This window comes from Carcharodon carcharias, chromosome 1, assembly GCF_017639515.1.
Source record: "Carcharodon carcharias isolate sCarCar2 chromosome 1, sCarCar2.pri, whole genome shotgun sequence".
In the NCBI taxonomy this organism is placed as follows: domain Eukaryota; kingdom Metazoa; phylum Chordata; class Chondrichthyes; order Lamniformes; family Lamnidae; genus Carcharodon; species Carcharodon carcharias.
Window position 1 is genome coordinate 63,261,495 of NC_054467.1, and position 27,193 is coordinate 63,288,687.

Consider the following 27,193-nt stretch of genomic DNA (forward strand, 5'->3'; position numbering starts at 1 on the left):
ATGCCATAGAGACAACAGGTAGCTGCACACCATTGATGGATGGGCACCTAGGTGGGATAGTGGATGCCCTCATCCATCTCCCACACTGAAACTGACCACCTGAGGTCAGTGAGTGCCTGTGAGGGCTTGCAGGTCCAAGAGCAACCCCAGGAACCCTTGATTCTGTCCCTGGAGCTGACTTTCCATGAGAGTCACCACTCTTTCAGTGGTGGAGGCAGTGTGCTCATCCATGACAGTCAATGCAGTGCTCACGCTCCGCATGGGCTCCCCCATCACGGAGGCCATGACACTCAGACCATCATGGGTCTCTGCCAGATCCTCCCACACATCTCGCTGGACATCCAGCATCTGCTGCCTACTGGACGACTCCAGAGCCTTCGACTGAGCATCGTCCTGGTCCCCAGCAGTCCTCCAACTGCCGTCACCGTGGGCACTCTCTGCCTCCGCCTGCACCTCAAGCGACTGTGAAGTGCTCTCACCAATGTGCACCGAGATACTAGCCACCCCTCTAATGCCCACGAGGTGCTGGTATCTGCACTGGTGCCTGCTTCAGAGAGTGGGTGTGACGCAGGTGAAAATGGCACTTGGTGGTCCTCCAGTGTCAGGGGTGGCCTTTTGGGGTCTGTAGATCAGACGCCTGCTGGCGAACCTAAAAGTGAGAAGAAGGACATGTCATTAGTTAAAGTCATCACACTGTCACTGCGCATGCCAGGCACCCTGGTCAGACAATGGAGATCAGCATCATGGTGCTATTGTCTTTCAATGATCAATGGGGACTCCAGGTTTGAGGCTCCCATCAATGAGGAGACTACACTAGAATGGCTGCACAATCCAAAAGTCTCACCTCTGTGCACTGTGCTCTTACATTCATCTAGCAGCCCCGCCTCTCCTTGGCCGGTTGCACAGGGACCATGCCAGCAACAGGGTGTCCTGTTCAAACCAGGAGAGCCACCTATACGTACCCACTCGGCTTGTTGTGGCTTGTCTTCTCCTGAAAGGACAGAGGAGCCTTCATTAGTCCACTCTCTACCTGCAGCACTATTGCAGCCCGGCCAACCCCAGCTGGGGAACATCTCCCAAGGCACATCTGAGTCATGGCCCTCAAGCCACAAGACACTCAGTCCAAGCAGCCAGGACTCACCTCCTTTGCCAGCTCCAGCATCATTGACAGTTGGCACTCAGACTCTAACACCCCTGACGTCCACAGGGGGAGTGGCCCAACCTTAACACTGAGCACTGATCCATGCCAACATGGTACCCTTCCTGAGCACAGCAGATCATTGATGTGCTTCCGGCACTACACCCATATGCGCCACACCATGGCATGGCTGCTCACCTGGGCTGCCACCTCCTCCCATGCCCTCTTGGTGAGGTGCAGTGGCCTCCTCCTATCTCTGGGGACAAGGGTGTCCTTCCTGGCAGCCACTTACTCCAGCAGGATAGCAAGGCACTCATCAGAAATACCGGGGGTCAAGTCCCAACCCAATCTGCCCTCCTGCCTGGCGTTTGCAGCCACACTCGAGTCCATCATTAAAACGGCAGACAGAAGTCCTTTCCTGGCAGCCTTTCTGGGGCTGTCTGTGCCATTTTTAAACTGGCCGCCAGGTTAACATTGGACCTACCAGCCAACAGATCCCAACCCCTGCTTGGCCCTTCCCAGCCAGTGCGGCGTCGCATTTCATGTGAAATTGCAGTGGGGCCCAATCACTGGTGGTGGTCGGTTTCATGGCTGCTCTCGGGCCTGCCCGCCCAACGAGGGGAAAACCCTGCCCCATATGCCAGATTTTTGCCCACTTGTTTAACCTATCTATATTGCTTTGGGCCGACTCTTGGCAGACTCCCTGGGCCAAGTTTTCGCTCCTGAGTTGGGAGCGTGGAGTCAGGAAAATTCCCGACTCCATAAACCTGACTTGGAAGACAGTGCCCTGAATCTTTGGTTTTACAGGGGGGTGGGGGGGCTCGGGTGCCCGCCGGCCCCGGAAAAAGTTTGGAGATAGCCATAAGGACCTCTGGATGCCAAGGGGGGCTGTTTAAAAGGCCTGCCTTGATGCTCTGGAACTTTGTCCCAGTTCCCATAAAAACAAAAAACAGCCCCCTAGCCCTCACCCCTCACATCCCCTTGCCAGGAGAGCCACCTGTACGTACCCTCTCGGCTTGTTGTGGCTTGTCTTTTCCTGAAAGGACGGAGGAACATTCATTAGTCCACTCTCTACCTGCAGCACACTCGCCATGCCTCAACCATGGCAACTCATGCCATCTCTTGCCCCTCCACCCATTCCCATGGCCCTTTATAGCTCCTATGCCAACTTAGTGCAAACTCATAGCAATTCATGACACCCCATTCATCCCCATAGGCCTTTATAACCTATATACCAACTTTATGTCAATCCCATGCCCCCCCACCACCACCCTTTGCCCTTATACCCTCAATGCCAACTCACCCAGTATCCATCATGGCAGACCTTAGGTTGGGTGAGCAGCAAGAAGGCCACCCACTGGATTTTAGGTGTGTGACCACCTTCAAACCTGACAGCAGGTGAGTGTAAAATCCAGCCCTCTGTTTCCTGTTCGTTAGCCAATCCTCTATCCATGTTATCATGCTCGAAACCATGAACACTTAGCTTGTGCAGTAACTTTTTATGTAACACCTCATCAAATGTCTTTTGGGAATCCAAATAGATTACATCTACTGGCTCCCCGTTATCCATCCTGCTTGTTTCATCTTCAAAGAACTCTAATAAAATTGTCAACATGATTTTTCTTTCATAAAAGCAAGTTGACTCTGATTACATTATGATTTTCTAAATCTTCTTCTGCTACATCCTTAGTAATGAATTCCAGCTTTTTCCCAATGACAGATGTTAGGATAACTGGCTGATAGTTTCCTGCTTTCTGCCTTCCTCCTTTCTTTATATTTACTATTTTCTAATCCACTTGAACAATTCCAGAATCTAGGGAAGATTACAAACAATCCTCACTATCTCTGCAGCGACTGCTTTTAAAATCCTAGGAGGCAGGCTTTCAGGTCCAGGGCACTTGTCAGCCTCTAGTCCCATTAGGTTTCTGAGCACTTTTTCTCAGTAATTCCTCCCGCTCTTTTGCCTCTTAGTGTTTCTAATGAGAAATTTTGCCATAGAAATCGGATTGTGTTGTGCCCATTTTTGTCTGTAAATGTCCAATATGAGAGATAGGGTGTGTGTGCTCATTTCATGTCAAAAAGTGTGCTACTCCTGCCATATTAGTTAGGTTTCTTCCAACGATGTCTAAGGCAAGTGCTAAAAGAGGTATTAGACCCACTGCATGTGCAATTCAATGGCCTAACACCTGTTTCAGGCTGGCTTCACAAATTTGATTGCAAATGTCAGCAGCATGTCCCCATACATTTGTCGCCCATTTTCTTCAGGCACCTAGCAGTCAAATCAGCAGTCCTTAAAGGGACTGTTAAATGCTGGCACTTAAAGCTAGTTTTTTACTTACCTTATTGTGTAGCTGGGAGGAGCAGGTGTGCTCCGTGTGAAATCTACAGACTTCCTAATTGCTATCCTCCCCAACCCCTCCCCCAGACTCTTCAAAGGGCTGCCACCCTGATACTGGTGAGCTGCCTCTGGGACTTGATTGTAATCTGCAGCTCGCCAATAATAAACAAATGTAGCCAGCAACCCAATTTCTGTGTTCTTGACGTTGACCTCATTTTAGGAGGCGTGTAACAGGCACTTCAATGGGATCATGCCTAATTTCCTGGCCATACGATGCATCTGTTGCCAGGATCAACTGAGTCTAGATTAAGAGATAAGATTTTAAGTTTGCAGATTTGTGAAAATTTGAATAATGACCACTGAAGCTGTGAATAATTTTTAATTATATTTAACCTGGCTAATCTTGGATTTTCTTTTCACTCTCTGTGGAACTGTGAGATTTTCAATCCCCAGACCCACAATAAAGGCTTCTGAGAAACACGTATTGCATTGCCTATGGGCATACCATTGAATGGATGAGCAGTTGCAGAGGTTTGAGAAAAGGAGGGTGAGGCATCATTTAAAGAGTTTGTACTCCTCCATCACACGTTACACACCAAAAAAAATTCAAGCAGTTAATGTCTGAGGAGGAATTTATGGGGGGATATTTATTAGAAAATTGCTATTCACTGAGGAAGCGAATTCCTCAAAAAAGAAAAGCATGTTGATTAATGGCTTGTGGGTGACAAGGCCTGCCCCCTACTCTTATGAATAATGAGCAGACTAATAGTTGCACAAACAGCAGCAGAGCAGCAATATATCGAGGTATATGCCTCTACCAGTGGTCACTGGGATCTTAAGTGGCTGCTTGTGTGCCTTATTTTGTTGTAGCCAACTGTGCCCTGCACATCTTAACCATATCAAGAGGTCTGGACATGGATATTCCTGGGAAAATGGCCATATCCATTTCTGTTTTGCAGCAGAACTACATTGAAGTGAGCATTATGATGACTATCACTTAGGGAACTCCTCAGTGATTGCTGCAAGGAGAATCAGAGCACGGCTATCACTGAAGTATTTTCCTCTGTGTAATAAAATCTACACTTCTCATAAATGCTTTATCTCCTTCTCCCCACCTTCAAGTAAAAACTTAGTACCATTTCTAGGACATTACATCAGACCTATTTGCCCTACGTCATATCAGTAATGATTGCCTGAATGAAAAAGTCATCATGAGTTAGCCTTCCCAATATGACTTTAACTTCCATGAATAAAAGTATGCTAAAACAGCACATTCTCTTTTAAAATGAACACAAGCCAGCCTAATATTTATTTATATCATTCTTCCCTGTGTTGCTGTACATACATTTTTTCTGCTATTCTACTGTTTTTCTTTAGTGCAACCTGAGGCTCTTGAGCTTATGTGGTCCTCCTCCCATGGCAGCCTGCTCCTGGTGGAAGCTTCTTCTGTGGTTTACTGGAGCTTGAGTCAGCTTACTATCATTTCCTACATGACAACAACATGGTACTCTGAGGGTAAAGGCCAGGGAGCTGGCACGTGCTGCTCTACTGAGATAGTAGTCCTGTTCCAACTGCTGCCATGGTTCTATCCCCTATGATCAGCAGGCTGATTCTGAAAATGGTAGCCATAAGATTCTGAAAGCCCTGAGAGTCAGTAGCTTAACATCCCAGCCATCAGTATCTGGAAGATGGTACACAGGGGTACCGTTCATTCTATTCCCAGGTGCTACCAGGAGCTGTAGTCTATGTTTCCATGCAAGAGGATTCACTGAATGGTCTTTGGCTGCTTCCTAGTTTGGGGTCTATTGCAGGTTCCTGTGAAGTTGCCACATGCTCCATTGATATTTGCAACAAAGGCAAATCTTCCCTAAGGTTGCCATAAATGAGGACTGCAGACACCAGGGTCATAGATGTTACTTGCTGCATAATTCAGGTAGGTAGGCATAGGTAGGCATGTAGGTGTGATGTTTCTTGAACATCCTTGTCTTGTATTGAGCAGTCATAACTTCTGGGGCCCATACCTCTGATGTCATGGGCAGCCTTCTCTGCAGCCTCCTTTGGGAAGGTGGCAAATCCTCACTCACTCCCTCATTTAATCCCCCATCACCACCTCCACATCCACCCCTGTGTAAAAGTATGAGATGATGTGGGGGAGTGAAAAAACAAATTATGAAATTGACTGAGTTGCGGCAAGAACATGGGGGAATCATCAGTGGGCTCAACAGTAACTTCCTCTTCCTCTTTATAATCATCTTGCCATTTTCAAAATTGGCAAGGAATAAGTTCTGTCACTCATTCTCCTCCTCATCACCCTCATCATCATCTTCCCCTTAGTATTATGTTGGATCTGCAGGAATGGAAGGCGAAAACTAAGAATGGGTGAGCGAGACCTTCTTAAGACCAAAAAGACAGAGAAGTGTGTGGCAGGTTATAGCTGTGTACAGTTTCACAGGGATGCCATAGCAACTGTACAGATGCACAGTCATTAACCTGGCCCCCAACGAGAAATGCTTTTTGAGGTTTTCTCCCATGCAGTCCCATGTAGCCTGTCACTCCTGTGTTCAGTCTCTTCTTGAATGGTTTGAAGATCAGCTTCTGAGGAATTATTAACTCTTCCCCCGTTTCTCCCCTCATTGCCATGGTAGACATTTTTGAAAAGTGGATCAAAATAATTCATGAGCTAATCAGCTACCTGGAAGTGAGCTCAATGATCTAAATAATAATCTGCTTACTTAGTGATTCCCCAGCCTGCTACTCCAAACTTTGTCTTTTTATACACTACACTTTAATTTCCAAGGCCTGAATTTTACCTTTGACAGGTGTGCACGATGGGCATGCCCGGGACCAGTCAGGAAATAGGTTCATGCCTGTGATTGGCCTATGACCACAATTTCACGCTGGCTGGCCATTTAAGGCCCACCCAGCATGAAATGTGTCTTCACAATGGTCGGGAAGGGCTGGGCAGGGGCGGGGGCCTGTCAAGCGCCCAGTCCAATGGCAACCTGGTGGGTGGTTTAAAAGCGGCACAGGCAGCTGCTTAAAAGCTGCCAGGGAAGAACTTATCTTCTGCATTCTGCAGACCGAAGCCATGGCCTCAACTGCGGCTGGAGACACGCCAGGTGGGAGGGCAGGTCGGGTGGGCACTCGGCCCCGTGATTTTCAGACAAGTCCCTCGTGGTGCTTTTGGAGTAGGCAGCTGCCAGGAGGCACACCCTCACCCCCAGAGATGGAAGGAGGAGGCCACCGCACCTGACAAAAAAAGCTTGGGAGGAGGTGGCAGCCGACATCTGTAGCCACAATGTTGTGCAGTGCACATGGGTGCAGTACTGCAAATGGTTCAATGACCTGCTGTGCTCAGGAAGAGTGAGTACCGTGTCGGCATGAATCAGTATGGTGAAGTGTTAAGGGCTGGCCGCTGCCATACCCCCCCCACCCCCCACCCGTGGAGCTCAGGGTGTTAAGGTCTGAGTGCCAACTGTCAATGATGTCAGAGCTGGCCAAGGGTGTGAGCCCTGGCTGCTTGGACTCAGTGCCTTGTGGCTGAAGGGCCAAAGCTCGGATGCGCCCTGCAAGGTGTCCCTCAGGTGGAATTGGCCAGGCTGCAATGGTGTTGCAGGTAGAGAGTGGACTAATCAATACTCCTCTGTCCTTTCAGGAGAAGATGAGCCATAACAACACTGAGAGGTCATGGACTGATGGAGACCCCCCAAACCTCTTAATCCTGACAAGATTTGAGCAGGATGCCTTGGAGCTGGAGAGGCGCCATGCACCTCAGTCAGCTGGTCATGGAGAGGCTGGGATGTTAGACGAATGTAAGAGTGCAGTGCACGAGGTGAGTGTTTTGGATGGTGCAAACATTCTTGTGCAGTCTCTACATTGATTGGAACCTCAAAATTGGAGTCCCCATTAATCATTGAAAGACAATGGCAGCATGATGCAGATTTCCATTGACTCACCAGGGTGCCTGGTATGCACAGTGACAGTGTGATGACAAAAAGTAATGACACGTCTTTGTTCTCCCTCAGATTCACCAACAGGCACTCATTCACAGGACCCCGAAGAGCCACCCCTGACACCAGAGGACCACCGGGCTTCAGCTGCACCTGTGTCACACCTGCTCTCTGAACCAGGTACCAGTGCAGATACCAGCACCTCGGTGGGTGTTAGATCTTCGACTAGAATGTCGGAGCACAGTTGTGAGGGCACTTCACGCTCGCTTGAGGAGCAGGCAGAGGCAGAGAGTGCCCTGGGAGCTGGCAGTCGGAGGACTGCTGGAGACCAGGACAATGCTGAGTCAAAGGCAGATAATGAGAATCTGGAGTCGTCCATTAGGCGGCAGTTGCTGAATGTCCAGCCGGATGTGCGGGAGGATCTGGTGGAGATCTATGAGGGTATGCATGCCATTGTCTCTGTTGTGGAGCAGTCCATGCGGAGCATGAGCTCTGCGTTGGCCCCCATGGCTGAGTGCACTGCCACCTCTATTGAAAGAGTGGCGACTCTCATGGGCAGCTCCAGGGACAGGATCATGGGTTCCTGGGGTTGCGCTTGGACCTGCAAGCCCTCACATAGGCAATGACCTCAGGCAGTCAGTGCCAGTGTGGGAGATGGATGAGGCACCCAGTACCCCAGCTAGGTGTCCGTCCATCAATGGCAAGCACGGAGGTCCAGAGTGACCTCACAAGAGCTGCTTGTCATCTCTGCGGACTCACCTCAGGGCACTCTGGATGACGGCAGCAGCTCCTCCACCCCTCTGCCAGTGGCTGTGGCATCTGCTGAGGCTGCGATGACTGGGGAAATGCCAGGCATGGCACGGACTGCACCCTCCTGTGGGGGCCAGCACAGGCTTCACTGACCAGAGGACAACTGCCAAGGTCATCAAGGTCAACAAGACACCTGAGACAGCAGACTGCCTCCAATGCCACTGCCACTGAGGGGGGTGGGTGGCACCAAGACATAAATATAAGTTTAAAGCACCATGAGCACAAGGCCATGGGTGATCTTCTGTTCTGTAATGTTTTGTTTTTGTTTCCTGGTTTGGAAATGAACACCAGAGATGGTTATGTTCATTTGTTTTGATTGTGAAAATTACATACATTTTGCTTTTATCTTAATGGCCTGAGTATGCTTCACCTTTTTTTCTGGTGCAGGGTAAGCCAGTATGTGAAGCTGGACGTGAGTGGCTCTGAACTTTATTGCATAGGTACTGGGTGGACTTTGGGTTCAAATGAAAGGGTCATTTCAGATATCCTGGATGGAGGTGCCAGACCTAGCATGAGGTGGAAGCAGATCTTTGGCAACCTAGCTGAAGGGCCATTGGATTAAGGCATCCCTGGTCTCCCTGCCTCCCTGAAGGATACAGAGGTCTGCCTCCATGCCCTCAGCACACTCCTCACCGTGCTCCTCTTTTGACTCATTACTAAATTCATCCTCTGTGGCCTGTGGAGCTGCGTCAAGATCCTCTTCCTCCAATGGATTCCCCCTTGCGAGTGCCAGACTGTGGAGAGTGCAGCATTCAACCACTCTCAGTGACACCTACTCCTACACCTACACCTATTGTGGTGCTCCCCCTGAATGGTCCAGGCATCAGTAGCACAACTTCAGAAGACCTATGGTCCTCTCCATCACTACTCTTGTGGAGTCCTGATGCCTATTATAATGTTGCTCTGCCTCTGTTCTTGAGTGGCGGAGAGATGACATAAGCCACCTTTTCAATAGATAGCCCTTGTCACCCAGTAGCCATTCATCCAGTTAGGCTGGAGCATTGAATAGCCTCGACACCTGGGAGTTTCTCAGGATGTAAGAATCATGGGAAGTGCCAGGGTACCTTGCATAGATTTGCAAAGTCTGCATCCTGTGGTCATACACTATCTGGACATTCATCGAGTGGAATCCCTCCCTGTTAACAAAGGCACCCGGCTGACACTCTGGCGCCTTGATGGCCACATGTGTACCGTCAATGGCACCCTGGATGCAGAGGAACCCAGCATTTGCTGCAAACCCCCTGGCTCGTTCAGCCTGACTGGCCTAGTCCACATGGAAATTAATAAATGTCATTCCTCGCCTGAACAGAGCTTCTGTCACCAACTTGACACAACTGTGGACAGCTGATTGGGACACTCCACAAAGATCCCTACTGAGCCCTCAAAAGAGCCAGAGGCATCAAAGTTGAGGGCCACTGAGACCTTCAGAGCCATTGTCATGGAGTTTCCACCCACACAGTTGGAGATTATCTCAGGCCCAATCATCTCACAAATGAGGTCACAGTCTCCCTCGACAGGCGGAGCCTCTTTCGTCATTGTGCCTTGGATATATTGAGGTAGCTGCATCGCTGCCTGTAAACCCTGGCAGCAGGATAGAGGCATCTTCTGCAGCCCCTTCTGTCTTGGACTGCCTGATGGCCCTGCACCCTTTGTGCCAGTGCCTCTCCTCCCACAGGTTGCTCCCCCGGAAGCTGCACTGGGACACCTAGTCTCTTCTCCCTTCTGCCCATCATTCCTCTTCAGAGGAGGTGCCTCCATTGGAGAGCATAATCCCCATTACGGGGCTTACAGAAGGTTGTCTGATGCCTGGAAGGGTCCACATGGTCAAAATCCTCTGGTGGTCTTGAAGACACCAATGAGTCCTGAACTGAAGCCTAGAAATCCTAAGAATACAGGTCAGAACTCAGATGAAGTGTCAAGTTCAAATAAGCAACCAGCAGCAAACAATCTTGTAAACTCCTTATTACTCACAATGGCAATGATGCTGATCCTTTTTAGCCCACTCTTGGATGAGGTTTTGCAAAATATGGGCTGCCCGCCTGCCCATTTTGCCCATGCAAAGAGCACTAAATCACACAGGCAATGTAAAATCGGGATCAATTGGGTTTTTAATGGCCTTAAGTAGCCTTTTAATTGATTGTGGGTGCGGCTCTGACACCTGTGTGCGCCCACTGGCTTGAAGATTGCTTGCATGCAGGATGACATCGGAATGTTCGCCTGACGTCACCTCACGCTATTTTATGCCTGATCAAGTTAGGCGCGCACCAGCCTGCCCACGAGGCGTAAAATACTGCCCCAAGTCCTGGTTTTATCCAGATTCACACTGTAGCCTTTTGACTTGGGTTAAAAATTGGTTGGGGGCCAGATAGAGAGTGAGGAAAAAGGGTACAGAAACTGGTGGGATGTGACATGTGGTGGTCCCCAGGGATTTGTGCTAGGGCTTCAACTTTTCACTACATAGTGGCCCAAATCTTCCATTCAGGGTCAGAACACCTATTTCCTACCCTGATCAGATAAAAAAATAGACGCTTCCCTTTCTGGGCATTCTTCCAATGGAGGGTCCATCCAAACTGACTAAGCCCAGGAAACCTCGGAGACATCAGCGAATGGAATCTGTGCAGAAGCCACGCCCCCTTTTTATGACACTGGCTGCCGTATTTTGGTAAGCGAAGAGTTTAATTATCCTGAGGCTTCTTTGTAAAGCTATGGGGAGAAGATAAGTGGGTAAGGGAGTAAGGTGGGTAAGGGGGTAGGGTGGGTGAGGTAAGTGGGTAAGAGTGGCAGCAAAGTAGGGTGGTAGGTGTGTAGGGTGGTGAGATTGGGTCAGGTTGGGTCAAAGAAGAATCAGAGGGGTCAAGGTGGAGTCAGGTATTGGGGGCCAGTCAGGTCAGGTCGGTAGGAGGGTAAGTCAGAGGGGCAGGGGGAATCAGGGGTTTAGGGGGCAGTTGGTTGTCAGGGGGGCAGTTGGTTGGGTCAGGGGGGAGTTGGGCAGCGGGGGCGAGTCAGGTTGGGGGAGTCAGAGGGTCGGGAGCCAGTCGAGTGGTGAGTGTCAGTCAGGTCAGGGATGGGGGGGAGCCAGGGGTGGGGGCAGTTAGAAGGGAGGGTGGAAGTTGGGGGGTCGGGGCAGTTGGGGGTTGAGGGGAGTAGCTGGATGAGTTGGGTGGTTGTGTGATGGGGTCTAGTCAGGTTGGGTCGGGGGACAGGAGGGTAGACTGATGGTCAGGACGGAGTCAGGGGTCAGTGGGGAGGCGGGGGGTTGAGGAGGTAGTCAGAGAGGCAGTCAGTACGAGTGATTGGGGTGTATAGTTACCCAAGAGTTGGACTAGGATTTTTCTGTCTAACATTTCCTGTGGAACTATTATGGTGAGTAAGTAGGAACCATCCAAAGTCTCCAACTCTAACCTTTTTTTTAGAGAGTCTCGGGGAGCAGGGAAATTGCCCATTGGAAGTTGGGCAATTCCCATGGAGTCACTGCATTGCGACTTCCGAGGGGTCCTGTAGTGCATATTGCGGGGACTATGCCTGCTCTCTGACTATCCAGAGACCAGAAGATCTGAGCCAATGATTTGGGTGAACCAACTATATTCAAATTTGCAAATGATGCTTAGTTGGGAGGGAAGTAAACAGTTCAGATGGAAGCAGGAAGTTGCAAAGGGACCGAGAGTGATTAAGTGAGTGAACAAAACTGAGGCAAAAGAAGTTCAATGTGGGAAAGTGTGAAGTCATCCACTTTGGACCTAATAAAGACAAGGTGGATTATTTCCTAAATGCTGAGAAATTGGAACTGTAGGGGAGCAAAGAGATTTGAAAGTCCAAGTGCACAATCGTTAAAAGCTATTGGACAGGAATAAGATACAAGTTAATGGTATGTTAGCCTTTATTTCAAGGGAGTTCAATTACAAGGATGAAGAAGTTATTCTTTCGTAGGTCTGACCCCATTTGAAGTATTGCATTTCAGTTTTGGCAAAGATATATTGGCCTTGGTGGGTTTATAGTGCAGATTCACCAGACTGATACTGAGGTTTACAGGATTCAATTATGAGTACAGGTGGCAGAAACTTGGCTTATGATTGAAGTGTTTAAATAGTAGAATATTTTGATGGTGAGGATACAGAGAAATTTTTCCTGGTAGAGGAATGAAAAACAAGAGATATAATCTTAAAAGTAGAGCTGAGCCACAGAGGAATAAAATCAGGAAGCGCCTTTCCACACAAAAGTTGGTGGACATCAAAGGCTATGGATGCTAGGACAATTGGAACTTTCAAGACTGGGATAGGTTTTTATTGGGTATGGTATCAAGGGCTTTGGAACCGTTAACTGGAGTTGAGGTGCAAATCAGCCATGATCTAATTACATGGTGAAGCAGGCTTGAGGGGCTGAAAAGTCTACTCCTATTCCTAATACTCTCGCTGTCTAGCATTATTATTGTGGCAGAGGGGAGCATTTACATTTTAAAAGGCCAGAAGATGCCTTTTTTATTTAATTCCTGTTTATACTGCTGAGGCTTCTGGGGCATATCATTGCTAATTTCTTCCTCCTCACCTTGTTAGTGAATCCACCCAAAAATACAAAGGACCCTGGCCACGAAATATTAGCCATAGTCATTGGCATATATTTATGACAAGAGGATATTTCTTCCCAACGAAGATGCAGATTCCACCAAAGCAGAAAATCCCAGCCATTGCTTTAATTAACATTTGTGGTACATTGGTGACAGCTTGTAACAACAACCTTGAAAGTACAAAATCTACTGTAACTGATTGAATGCTTAGCATAAATCAGTTCTTCTCTCTCTGTTAGTTTAATGGAGACTTTAACCATTTAATTTTAACATTTCCATTGAAATTAGAGAAGCAAATTTGCCAGGAGTGCATAAGCTTTCATACGTTAACATTGTTCACAGTAATCTCCAAGATAATACCCCCAGCACTTCAATGTCTTTGTTATTAGAAGACATTTGAACACCTCAATATATCTGTTGAAGTGTGCAAATATTTGCCCAAGAAATATTCTCTATTGTGCTTTGGGAGACAAGATAGTTTTAAGACAAAACAATTCATTGAAGCATGTTTTTGGCTGTTTTGTATTTCTGAGCGAGGAAGTTACTTATCATCCTTACTCACAGAGTAAACTAGGGATCCTAATTTTTTTCACATTGCATCTATATAATATGCAAAAATATACATATATATCCCATGCTGCCCATACTCCATAGGGTTAATTCTTAATCCAATTTCTTCTGCAGTTTGCAGAAAACCTTAACACTATAACAATAAACATTGGGAGCTTCTGTACTGATGTTTTAAAAATTTCATTTGAGAAAAATATCATATACTTTAAGAAACTTCTATTGGAGGCTTTAAAGAGTTAATTTATTTTATCAGAAAACAGGCTTCCTTAGTCTCAAGGTTGAGAGGAGCTAGCACATACTATTTGTATATCAAGGTGATTCCAATTTCCAGCTGGGGAACCAGGACTCTTAACACCCTCATCCCCTGACAACTGTCCAATTATGTACATCACACACAGCTTACTGTTTGCAGTAGAAGTAATCAATAAAGGATGTGGTTGAGTGAACACAGATTTTGGCTGAACCAATGCATGAAAACTTAATCATTTGTTCAGTGTGGAGAAATCAAATATAGCAGAGATGAAAACAGTCACTCGGGGGGTTGCCAATTGTGCCACCAAGTTTAAGGACCAGAGCTTTTAGCGAGAAGAAAATGGGACTGGTGACAGGTGGAAATTTAAACGACTTTCTTCATTTCATGAATTAATGTAAACACTTTCAATTAATTTTTTTTTCTGTGTGGTCATTTCCAAAATTTCATCTCAGAAAGAACCAATTTAATTTAATAAATTGTGATGCTTACTGGACTGTTGAATTGCATTTAATATAAATGCTGTATGTATAATGTTTGAGTTATAATACTGTAGAAACATTTGTAACCAAAAAACACTTCTTCCCATTGGGAAAACACTTAATCATCTCAGACTGACCAAAAAAAATGAACAGACAGAATGTTAAACTCATGGAAAATAATTTTAAAGGAATAATATATGTATTTTTAAAACTGAAATCAAAATCCAAAATATTTCAATGGTTTGAAACATTTTGTTATGTAACTTTAAACATGAAATGGTAGGAACTAACATATCATCTAGATGTTTGTTATGATAAAATATCTAACATTTGCCAACCTCATGCTGCCTTTGAATTGTGCCTAGAAAATAACTGGATAACTTTCATGCAAGGGTCATTCAAGAAGGGCAATGCTTCAAATTTAAGTACGCTGTAATGCTTGGCAAAAGACCTCTAACAATCTAGTTTTTCACAGTTGAATGAATTCCCAGTGACAAAATGCAACTTACCTTATCAAGGCCTTAGCCAAAGCTTCATAGGTTTTGCCTAAGCCAATGTCATCATCCATGGAATTGGACAGTTCCAAATACATTTGCAAGTACTAAACAAGAAAGAAGGAGACAGAAATTGTGTATATTACATCGGAGAAAGAAACAACAAAAATAATGCTTTACTTTTGAGTACATTCTATTTTTCATCTATTTTGTGGGGTCTATAATATCTGAACAAAAAATGATATTGAACAGTTTACTTTTGAAGTAAGCCTCTGATATTGATAAATAAAATTGCTACAAATGACCAACACAATTAACTAGAATATATTTGAGATCCACAACGATCCAACTCATGTTCTTTTATCCAAAATTTTCAGTGTTTGCGTCATTGAGTCATAGGGCAGAATTTTCCTGTTGGCATGCGGGGGCGGGACCCACACACCAACACGTAAAATGACGCATGGCAACGTCGGGCAAGTGTCCCGACGTCACCATGCGCCATCGCAATATTTTGTTGGGTGGGCGTGCAATAGCATCCGATGCGCGCCCACCATTAATTAATTGGCCACTTAAGGCCCTTGAGGTGCTAATTGACGGCGATTTTTCGGCGCCTGTGCAATCTTTGGGTCGTCGCACAGACGCAACGGCAGGCAGATAGGAGACATTGGTAAAATCCTCATCCACGGGCGGGATAAGAGGGCTCAGTGTGGTCGCGAGTGTGGACTCACTGGGGTCACGAGTGTGCTCTGTCAAATATTTAATTTGTAAAGTTACTTATACTTGCCTATGTGAGCTGCAATACTTCAAAATACATACCAGCTGCTTGGACTGGACTCACAGCCTTCAGGTCAGCACTCTGCAGTGAAGAATTGTTTTTAGGCCTGCAGGTTTCAGGGAGCCTTCCCTCAGCCTGGGATTGGGAGTGGAACTCCCAACTGGAAGCACCTCTTCTGAGGAGGAAGGGAGGGCTAGAAGGAGGAGGAGGCCAGGAGTGCACATTCAGCCTCCAGGGGTGCCACCTTTGGGAGGAGAGGCGCAACCACAAGGGGTGCAGGGCCAAGAGGTAGTCCAAGGTGGAAGGGGCTGCAGAAGATGCCTCTATCCTGCTGCCAGGGTATACAGGCAGCGAAGCAGCTACCTCAATATGTCTGAGGTGCAGTGCTGAAGGAGGCTCCGTCTCTCAAGGGAGACAGTCAGCTATATCTGTCAGATGATTGGGCCTGATATCTCCGCTAACTGTGTGGGTGGACATCCCATGCCAGTGGCTCTAAAAGGTCACAGCTGCCCTCAACTTCTATGCCTCTGGCTCCTTCCAGGGGTTGGTGGGTGATCTTTGCGGTGTCTCCCAATCAGCTGTCCACACTTGTGTTGAGCAGGTTACAGACGATCTGTTCAGGCGTGCATTGACCTTCATCCACTACCGCTGGAACCCGACAAGTCAGGCACAGTGAAGCCAGAGGCTTCACTGTGATTGCTGGCTTCCCCCGTGTCCAGGGTGCAATAGACTGTACACATGTGGCCATCAAGGCTCCAGCAGGTGAGCCCGGTGCCTTCGTCAACAGGAAGGGCTTCCACTCCATGAACGTGCAGATAGTGTGTGATCACAGGATGTAGATTCTGCAAGTCTATGCAAGGTACCCAGGAAGCTCCCATGATGCCTACATCCTCAGACACCCTGAGGTGCAGGGGCTCTTCAGTGCTCCTGCTCGGCTGGATGGATGGCTGCTGGGTAACAAGGGCTATCTCCTCAGAAGGTGGCTCATGACACCTCTCCGCCATCCAAGAACAGAAGCTGAGCAGTGGTATAATAGGAACCATGTCTCCACAAGGGCTGTGGTGGAGAGAGCCATTGGTTTCTTAAAATGCACTTCTGATGCCTGGACTGTTCAGGCGGTGCACTCCAGTACCCCCCAAATCGTGTATCGCTGATAGTGGTTGCAAGCTGCGCTCTCCACAATCTTGCACTGGAAAGGGGGGCTGCTGTGGACAAAGAAGATGTAAACGCAATGGCTGCGGCGGCACATGATGAGTCCAGCAGTAAGTCCGAGGATGAGCATGCACAGGGAAATGCTGAAGGGGTAGACACTGACCCGGGCACACACCAGGGAGGGAGGGACACCTGGGAGGCTTTATTCCAACGAACCTTCAGCTAGCACACCACATACGAACCTCCAGGACAAGCCTGGGCTGCAGGATCCATACTTGATACCTGACAGGCTCCATACGCAAAATCTGTCTGGATAGGAACATTAACCAAGGGCCTTGTTAATAAAGCTGAATGTCCCACAAATCACTCATAACATTATTGGTAATCATCCACCTGCAGAAGAAAAGAGTCGCCCTCAGTGTTGGTGACATGTCTGAATTTAATGGGATAACAGAAGGAACTTAAGAGAACAAAATGACAAACGTATTTAACATCACACCAACTAATAAAGACCTCATTACAGGCCAACACAAAAGCACCAGTGATAAACCTGTGGTGTGCCTAAGGTGCCTTATGTTTTCACTTTTAAGTGCTATGTCTTGGTGCTGCCCCCTCGCTGGGACTGGCATCTGAGACAGCCTGCTCACTCTGCTGTCCTGTTGGCCTCGATGACCTTGGTGGCCATCCTCTGGCCCGCGGAGCCTGTGCTGGTCCTGCCTGGGAGGGAGCTGCCAGTTCCACAGCTGGCATCTCCCCAATCGCCGCAGCCTCATTGGATGCAATGGTCACTGCCAGAGGGGCGGAAGAGATGCTGCCCTCATCCAGAGCGGCCTGAGAGGAGCCAGCAGGGACAACGGGAGCTGCTGCACTGACTTGAGGCTGGTTTGGAACTCCCTGCTCACCATGGATGGATAGGTACCGAGCTGCGAAACTTGGTGCCCAGACCATCTCCATCTGAAGTCAATGCCAATGTGAGGGCTTGCTGAGCCGAGTGCATCCCCAGGAAGCCCTGATTGGTCTCCTGGAGGAGCCACTCCATGAGAATCACTACTCTCTCCATGGAGGATGCATGGCGCTTGGCCATGAGGCTCATTGCATCCGTAATAGTCCACAGAGACTCCTCCACCACGGACACCAAGCCAAGCAAAGCCTCATGTCTCTCCACCAGATGCTCCCGCACGCCTTGCTGCATTTCCTGCATTTGCTGCATCGCAGACGACTCCAAAGTCACATCATCAGCCACCGACTGAACATCTGCCTGGTCCCCTGCAGTCCTCTGACTGCTGGCACCATGGCCACTCTCTGTCTTTGCCAGCTCCTCCAGCGACTATGAAGTGCCCTCACTGCTATGCCCTGGCACACTAGCTGATGATCTAATTCCCACCGAGGTTGCTAGTATCTGCGCTGCTGCCTGCCTGACAGAAATGTTATGATACTGGTGAGTCCGAGACTTCAGGGCCCTCAGGTGTGAGTGGGGACCCCTGCTGCTCCTCCTCCAGGCCCTGCTCCACTGATGCTGAAAGGAAGAACGAGGATATTTGGTTAGTTAATGTGGAGACAAGGTCGATGTGCATCCCTCTGCCCCAGATCATTATGCGCTCATCCTTCTATAAGCAATGGTCAAGCCATGTTGCAAACTTCAATCACTGAACATTCAGCACTGCCATGGCTGCTGGGAGAACAATGGTAACCTCAGTGCTGGGCAAACATACCTGCCCATGGCACCCCAGCCTCACTGACACCGGTAGACCTGGGCACATAGTGCATCTCCAGATCTAGGGCCTCCTGCTCTAACCGATTAAGCATCGCCACCTGGGCCGGCCCTCCGCCAGTCCTCACTGGCTCGGTGGCATTATAGAGCCATACAGTCATAGAGGTTTACAGCACAGAAAAAGGCCCTTCAGTCCATCGCGTCCACACCGGTCAAACAAGTACCTAACTATTCTAATCCCATTTTCCAGCACTAGGCCCATAGCCTTGTATGCCATGGCATCACAAGTGCAATCCAAATACTTCTTAAATGTTATGAGGATTTCTGCCTCTACCACCCTTTCAGGCAGTGAGTTCCAGATTCCCACCACCCTCTGGGTGAAAAAATTCTTCCTCACATTCCCTCTAAATCTCCTTCCCCTTACCTTAAATTTATGCCCCTTGGTTATTGATCCCTCCACCAAGGAGAAAAGTTCCTTCCTGTCTACCCTATCTATTACACTCATAATTTTATACATCTCAATATGTCCCCCTCTATCTCCTCTGCTCCAGGGAAAATAACCCCAGTCTATCCAATCTCACCTCATAACTAAAACTCTCCAGCCCAGGCAACATCCTGGTAAATCTCCTCTGCACTCACTCTGGTGAAATCACATCCTTCCTCTAATGCGGATTCCAGAACTGCACGCAATACTCTAGCTGTGGCCTAACCAGCGTTTTATACAGTTCCAGCATAACCTCCCTGCTCTTATATTCTATGCTTCAGCTAATAAAGGCAAGTATCCCATATGCCTTCTTAACCAATTTATCTACCTGTCCCGCTGCCCTATGGGACCAGTGGACATGCACACCAAGATCCCTCTGATCCTCGGTACTTCCCAGAGTCCTACCATTCATTGTGTATTCCCGTGCCTTGTTTGTCCTGCCCAAGTGCATCACCTCACACTTATCCAGATTCAATGCCATTTGCCACTGATCAGTCCATCTGACCAGCCCATCTATATCCTCCTGTAATCCAAGGCTGTCCTCCTCACTATTTACCACCCCACCAATTTTCATGTCATCCGCGAACTTACTGATCAACTCTCCGACATTCAAGTCCTGCCAATGTTTTTTCATGCCTCCTTTTTGCTCTCCTAATTTCCTTTTTAAGTTCTCCCCTACACATTCTATACTCCTCTAGAGCTTCCACTGTTTTGAGCCCTTGGTATCTGCCATAAGCCTCCCTTTTTCTCTTTATCCAATCCTGTATATCCCTTGACATCCAGGGTTCCCTGGATTTGTTGGTCCCACCCTTTGTATTTCCTGAAATATGTTGGCCCTGTACTCTCTCTATTTCCTTCGTGAATGAGTCCCACCGCTCAGACGCAGATTTACTTAAAAGTAGCTGCTCCCAGTCCACTCTGGCCAAACCATATCTGGTCTTATTAAAATTGGCCTTCCCCCAATTTAGAACTCTGATTTCTGGCCCATCCTTGTCCTTTTCCATAACAATCTTGAATCTAACGGAGTTATGATCACTATCGGCAAAATGTTCCCCCACTGATATCTCTACTACTTTCCCAGCTTCATTCCCTAAAATTAAGTCCAGGACCGCCCCATCTCTTGCAGGACCTTTTACATACTGGCTTAAGAAGCTCTCCTGGATGCATTTTAAGAATTCCACTTCCTCTAAACCTATCACACTATGACTAACCCAGTTAATGTTGGGGAAGTTGAAATCCCCCACTATTACTACCCTATTATTTTTATATTTCTCTGAAATTTGCCTATATATCTGCTCTTCTATTTCTCTCTGACTGTTTGGGGGCCTATAGTACACTCCCAGCAATGTGATTGCTCCTTTTTTTTTCAGTTCTACCTATATGGCTTCATTTGAGGAGTCTTCTAAGATGTAATCTTTCCTTACTGCTGTAATTGATTCCTTGATCAATATTGCGATACCCCCTCCTCTTTTACCTCCTTCCCTGTCTTGCCTGAAGACCCTATATCCTTGAATATTGAAATGCCAATCCTGCCCCTCTCTCAACATGTCTCTGTGACAGCAATGATATCATACTTCCATGTGTTAATCTGTGCCCTTAACTCATCTCCCAAATTCGTAACACTCATCAGATTATGTGCATTCTTCTCCTGAAAAGGAGAGAAGAGTATTGATTAGTGCTACTTGTACCTAGGTTCTCTTGCGGCTGGCCCACCCCAACCAGAGTGGGATGTTGCAGGGTTCCAGTGCCTTACCCCGCTGCTGCCAGCCACTCACACAAAGATGCCAGGCCTGTTTCCCACCACCCCCCTCAACCTCCTTTGGCCAAATGCTGCCTACATCACATTTGACACCACACAGTCTAACCTTCCATTGCAAAGAGGCGCAAGCACGTGGAGCACAAAGGGCAGCAGATCGATTGGTGCCACGCCACCTTGAAGCTCCCCTCCCAGCATGTCATCATGCAGCAGCTTTTTAAAATAGGCGGCCGGGTCGCCATTGGACCTGACGGTAATTGCAGTCCCGCCGCTGCCCGCCTACTCTCACTGTCTTCAGGAGCCATGACTCACACTGGGTGCGCCTTAATTGGCCCGCCCGCGTAAAATGGTGGCGCAGACCTGATCGCAAGTGGCGATCAGGTCCGTGCCCACCCATGCCCACTCCTGCTCTGCCCATCCGCCAGCCAGAAAATTCGGTCCATAAAGATTATTGCCACTTAAAGATGATGTAATTTAAGATATATTAAGGAAACTTTACAGAGCTCTGTTTAATAAGGTTTTTTTTTACAGTTGACAGTTCAGTTAAATAATCTTCTCCTTGGGGCAGTTTAGTTATTTTTCAGTTCAGATGCTATGATATTGAAATAAACAATAATATTATAGTAATAAAATGGCTCCAATATTAGCATTAACTGAATATTAATGAATCTTACAGAACGAAAAAACATAGGCCTATAATCCTTAAAATGTGTGCACAAGAGGTGGGGCACAGACTACCTGACCAATGAGTATCCGTACTGTTTGCTAATTATACTGATTTACACATGAAGCTAGTGACACCCACATTATTCATGGGCTTCATGCCTATCTGGGTAGGAGGATGGAGGTGCAATATTGGGAGTTCATGATACTACTGAAAAGCAGGCAACAACTCTTAAAGGGGTGTGTATTCTGGCTTCAAATGTTGTGTAACGGTAGAGGAAGAAACAATTGATGGAGGGAGTGAATAGGCACCAAAGGCCACTCATACTGCACTAGAGGCTTTGGTGCAGGTACTGGAGAGAAGTAGGAGCATTCCTTTCCCCTGACTCCTTCAGCTATCTACTCAGGAGATAATGAGAAGAGATTGCAGAGTACATCAATGCAAGGAGCATTACCTCAAGAACATGAAAAAATTCAATGATTTGAGCAGAATTGTTAAAGTAGGAAGACTGGGAGAATACTTTCTGATCAAAGCTGCACCACCCATGGTCTCATTATCTATTATATTCACTCCACTTTTAAAATTGCCCCACCCACTAATCTGAACTGCCTTGCAATCACAGCATCACACTTCACTAACCCTTACCCACAACTCAAATATTGTCAGCTATTCCACCAGGACAGCTACATTCGCCAAACAAGTAACATGATTATCTCTTTCTCAAAGGAGGAGAGCACACACAATACAAGGCAACAAGTTGTTACTGGTGGAGGAAGAACCATTCTGCATACCATCTCCCTGCTTAAAGAGAGATGCTGGGCTAAAATGGGAAGGGCCAGAGTAGAGGGCATAGCCACAACTGATCTTGAAGGTGTCACCCCATGAGGTTTCTTCCTACCTAACCTTCTTTGTCACTTCTGGTTTCTCCCTCACCCCACTCCACTTGACAAGTTGCAGATGTTTTCAACATCCACTTTCCTCTCTCTGCTCTTCGTTTTTTTATATCCATTCATGGGATGTGGGCGTCGCTGGCTAGGCCAGATTTATTGCCCATCCTAATTGCCCTTGAGAAGGTGGTGGTGAGTTGCCTTCTTGAACTGCTGCAGTCCATGTGGTGTAGGTACATCCACAGTGATTGTTGGAGGTCAGTCATCTCAGCTCCAGGACATCACTGCAGGAGTTCCTCAGGGTAGTGTCCTCGGCCCAACCATCTTCAGCTGCTTCATCAATGATCTTCCTTCCACCATAAGGTCAGAAGTGGGGATGTCTGCTGATGAGTGCACAATGTTCAGCACCATGCGCGAGAAAGTTCCATGATTTGACCCAGCAACAGTGCAGGAACAGCGATGTATTCCCAAGTCAGGATGGTGAGTGGCTTGGAGGGGAACTTCCAAGTGATGGTGCTTCCATGCATCTACTGCCCTGTCTCAAGTTTCCCTTTAGGATTTGAATAACTCAGAATTTGCCATTGGCTGTGCCATAACAGGTGTTCCCATGTACCTGCTGCCCTTGTCCTTCTAGATGGTAGTGGTTGTGGGTTTGGAAGGTGCTGTCTATTGAGACTTGGTGAGTTCCTGTAGTGCATCTTGTGGATGGTACACACTGCTGTCACTGTGCATTGGTGGTGGAGGGAGTGAATGGTTGTGGATAGGGTGCTCATCAAGCAGGCTGCTTTGTCCTGGATGGTGACAAGCTTCTTGAGTCTTGTTGGAGCTGTACTCATCCGGGCAATTGGGCATATTACATCACACTGCTGGCCAGTGCCTTGTAGATTGTGGGCAGGCTTTGGGGATTCAGGAGGTGAGTTACTTGCCACAGGATTCCCTGCCTCTGACTTGCTCTTGTAGCCACAGTATTTATACGGCTAGTCCAGTTCTGGTCAATGGTAACCTCCAGGATTTTGATAGCGGGGGATTCAACGATGGTAATGTCATTGAATGTCAAGGGGCACTGGTTAGATTCTCTCTTGTTGGAGATAGTCATTGTCTGGCACTTGTGTGACATGAATGTTGCTTGCCATTTGTCGCCCAAACCTGGATATTGTGCAGGCCTTGCTGCATTTGGACATGGACTACTTCAGCATCTGAGAAATCGCGAATGGTGCTGAACATTGTGCACTCATGAGCAGACATCCCCACTTCTGACCTTATGGTGGAAGGAAGATCATTGATGAAGTAGCTGAAGATGGTTGGGCCGAGGACACTACCCTGAGGAACTCCTGCAGTGATGTCCTGGAGCTGAGATGACTGACCTCCAACAATCACAACTATCTTCCTTTGTGCTAGGTATGGCTCCAACCAGTCGAGATTTTGCCCTGATTCCCATTGACTCCAGTTTTGCTAGGGCTCCTTGATGCCACACTCGGTAAAAAGCTGCCATGATGCCAAGGGCAGCCACTCTCACCTCACCTCTTGAGTTCAGCTCTTCTATCCATGTTTGAACCAAGGCTGTAATGAGGTCAGGAGCTGAGGGACCCTGGCAGAGCCCAAACTGAGCGTCAGTAAACAGGTTATTGCTAAGCAAGTGCCACTTGATAGCACTGTTGATGACCCCTTCCATCACTTTACTGATGATCGAGAGTAGACTGATAGGGTGGTAATTGGCTGGATTGAATTTGTCCTGCTTTTTGTGTACAGGACATACCTGGACAATTTGCTGGGTAAATGGCAGTGTTGCAATTGTACTGGAACAACTTGGCTAGGGGCGCTGTAAGTTCTGGAGCACATGTCTTCAGTACTATTGCCAGAATATTGTCAGGGCCCATAACCTTTGTAGTATCCGTGCCTTCAACCGTTTCTTGATATAATGTGGAGTGAATCGAATTGGCTAAAGACTGGCACCTGTGATGCTGAGGACCTCTAGAGGAGGCCAAGATGAATCATCTACTCAGCACCTCTGGCTGAAGATTGTTGCAAGTGCTTCAAGCCTTATGTTTTGCATTGACATGCTGGCTCCACCATCATTGAGGATGGGGGTATTTGCAGAGCCTCCTCTTCCAGTTAGTTGTTTAATTGTGCACCACCATTCACAACTGGATGTGACAGGACTGCAGAGCTTAGGTCTGATCCGTTGGTTGTGGAATCAGTTAGCTCTGTCTATCACTTGCTGCTTATGCTGTTTGACATGCAAGTAGTCCTGTGTTGTAGCTTCACCAGTTTGACACCTCATTTCTATGCCTGGTGCTGCTCCTGGCATGCCCTCCTGCACTCTTCATTGAACCAGGGTTGTTCCCCTGGTTTGATGGTAATGGATATGCCAGGCCATCAGGTTACAGATTGCTGCTGCTGATGGCCCACAGCACCTCATGGTTACCCAGACTTGAGTTGCTAGATCTGTTTGAAATCTATCTCAATTAACACTGTGGTAGTGTCACAGAACATAATGGAGGATATCCTTGATATGAAGACAGTACTTTGTCTCCACAAAGACTGTGCGATGGTCCCTCTTACAAATCCTGTCATGGATAGGTGCATCTGTGACAGGCAGGTTGTTAAGTATGAGGTCAAGTATGTTTTTCTCTCTTGTTGGTCCCCTCACCATCTGCCGCAGACCCAGTACAGCAGCTATGTCCTTTAGACCTTGGCCAGCTCCAACGGTAGCGGTGCTACCGAGCCAATCTTGGTGATGGACATTGAAAACCCCATTCATTCTGTGCCCTTGTCACCGTCAGTGGCTCCTCCAAGTGGTGTTCAACATGGGGGAGTACTGATTCATCAGCCAAGAGGGAATGGTATGTGGTAATCACCAGGTGGTTTCCTTGCCCATGTTTGACCTGGTGCCATGAGAGTTCATGGTGTGAGAAATGGAGGTTATTATTTTTAGTGTTTTTGGCGAGTATTGGGTTATTTTGTAAAGAAGGCTGTGTGTGTGCGTAAACGTTTTAATTAAGCTGGGCAGAGATTACTAGGAGACAGGTTGTCTGGGGGTTTAAAACATGAAAGGACAGAGGCGTTAGATTTGAGGTACAAGTGGATAGGTTGGATCTAACAATTGCAAATGTAGATAAGTTGAGGGTTTGTTTGAATATCATAGGGAAGTCAGAATTGACAAGAAACATGTTTGCATCTTGCAGGAGTTACATAGGTAAATAGAAGAGGGTGTGTTATATGCTACTGACCTGAAAGCAGAGATAAAATATAAAACATGAAAGATTTTATATTTGGAAGGATTTGAGTTTCAAAGAGGTGTGAGAACAATGGAATAAAAACAGAAAATGCTGGTAAAACTCAGCAGATCTTGCAGCATCTTTGAAGAGAGAAACAAGTTAATGTTTCAAGTCCATACAATTCTTCAGAGCTAAATGGAACCTGAGATGAAAGGGGGAAATGGGTATTTTAGAGTTACTTGGAGAGCTTAGGTTAGCTGTTAGCTGCTGGCTGTGTGAGGAAGATCTCCTGGAAACAGCTCTAGGTTGGGAGAAGATGCAGTTTGAATCAACCATCCAGTCAAGCCAGAGAAGTCTTGGGCTGCAACACGCAGTTTTGTTCTGAAGTCTTGGATTTCCACATGAGGTTCCGGTGCCTTGGCAGGTCCGGTGGTGCACTGTGGTACGGTCCACCGAGAGTGTCATGCATCATCGTAGTTTGCTGCGCTACACAACCTGGCGCTGCAACGGGGGGAGGACCTGGCTGAGGAGGAGGTGGAAGAGTTGCATGTCTCCTCCGATGAGGAGGATGTTGAATGGGATGATGGTGGTGAGGTCCTCAAAGGCGAGGATGTTGGCGATGGGGTCATTGTACTGGCCAGACGATACAGGCACACTCAAGAGGCCCTCATCGCTTCAAGATTCATGGCGGATGTTGACAAGATGCAATGAGGATAGTCCTGACATCCTCACCTTGCATCTGTGAAGGTTTGACTCCAGTGTGGCTGATGGCAGTGCACATACCCTTAGTACTCAGGCTCATGTCATGGAGGTACTGCGGAGGCCCTAATAATTGCTAGATCCCAGGAGGATGATGACAATTTGTAGTGAGGACACTCCATAGATCTTCACATTGCTTCTGTGAATGTCTGGCTCCTGTCTGGCTGAGGGCAACTCGCTTGAGCTCTGTGATCAGGGTCATATCATGGAGATGCAGCCATGAAATGTTAAATACACCTGATCCTTTGTCAGCATTCAGCACTAGCCTCCTTCCAGAGTACAATGTCACTGGTTACAGATGCTGAAGAGATGGGGGCCAGGCCCACTTCAAAGGTGCTGAGAGTACACAGAGAGTATGCCAGAACTCTGTGATGCCTGCCCATGATATTCTGGCAGCAATGACAAGCACCATCGAGGTGCAGGCATTACTAATGCATCCAGTAAGTGTGAAGCTGGATCATCACTTTGCTGTGGTGTGAAGGTTACACACTACACAGGGGAGAGGCCCTGGATTGAGATACCTGCCTTTATCTTGTGCAGGAACCAAGGTTTCACATCTGAGTGACATGAACACTGTTCATCACAATAAGGAGCCATAGGCAAGGAGACATTCTTTGGAGTTTATTTATAATAGTGAACATTACGGATAAGTAACATCTTCTTAATCTTCCTAACCCTGTCTTTGTGCTCCCTCAACATCCCAGTGGAGGTGAAAGCAGCTTGCTGACTGCCATGCCCTGTTTGTGATGACCTTGGTGGGTGTCCTCTGGAGGGCTGAGATCCTGGAGGGCCCCGGCCTGCTTTGGGTGTCATGCTGTGGGCCAGCTGCACCCTCCTCAGCCTGTGGAGCTGGTGCTGCGGGGGTCAAAGGAAGAGGTGATTTAGATTGGCCAGACATCGCTGAAGTCACCTGAGTGGATGGCCCCTGGGTGTTGGCTGTTGGTCCTCCTCCCTATGGGTGCCTGACATCAACTGGCTGACTCCTTGAGGAGAAGGGGAAGCTGGAGTAAGATCAAGCTGCCCTGCACTCCTCTCGCATTGACACTGTTGGAGACCAACTATGGCATCAGCGATGGAGCTCAGCCCGTGCAGCAGTGCAGGACCAATAGCCTGGATCAAGGTCTCCGTGGTGGCTGCCATCCTGCCAGTTTTGACCTCAACGCATCGGCATGCTGGCACCCTCACCTCAGACTG

General features: G+C 47.7%; 1 protein-coding gene across 1 annotated transcript in view; it reads right to left on the reverse strand.

Annotated features, from left to right (window-relative positions):
* ttc29 (tetratricopeptide repeat domain 29) overlaps positions 1 to 27,193 on the reverse strand; it is a gene marked incomplete at its 5' end in the record, with an annotated part of 323,828 nt that overhangs the window by 32,423 nt on the left and 264,212 nt on the right. The window contains one exon of the mRNA XM_041178710.1: positions 14,609 to 14,700. Coding sequence (XP_041034644.1) covers positions 14,609 to 14,700 — 92 coding nt within the window. The remainder of the gene's footprint in view (positions 1 to 14,608; positions 14,701 to 27,193) is intronic.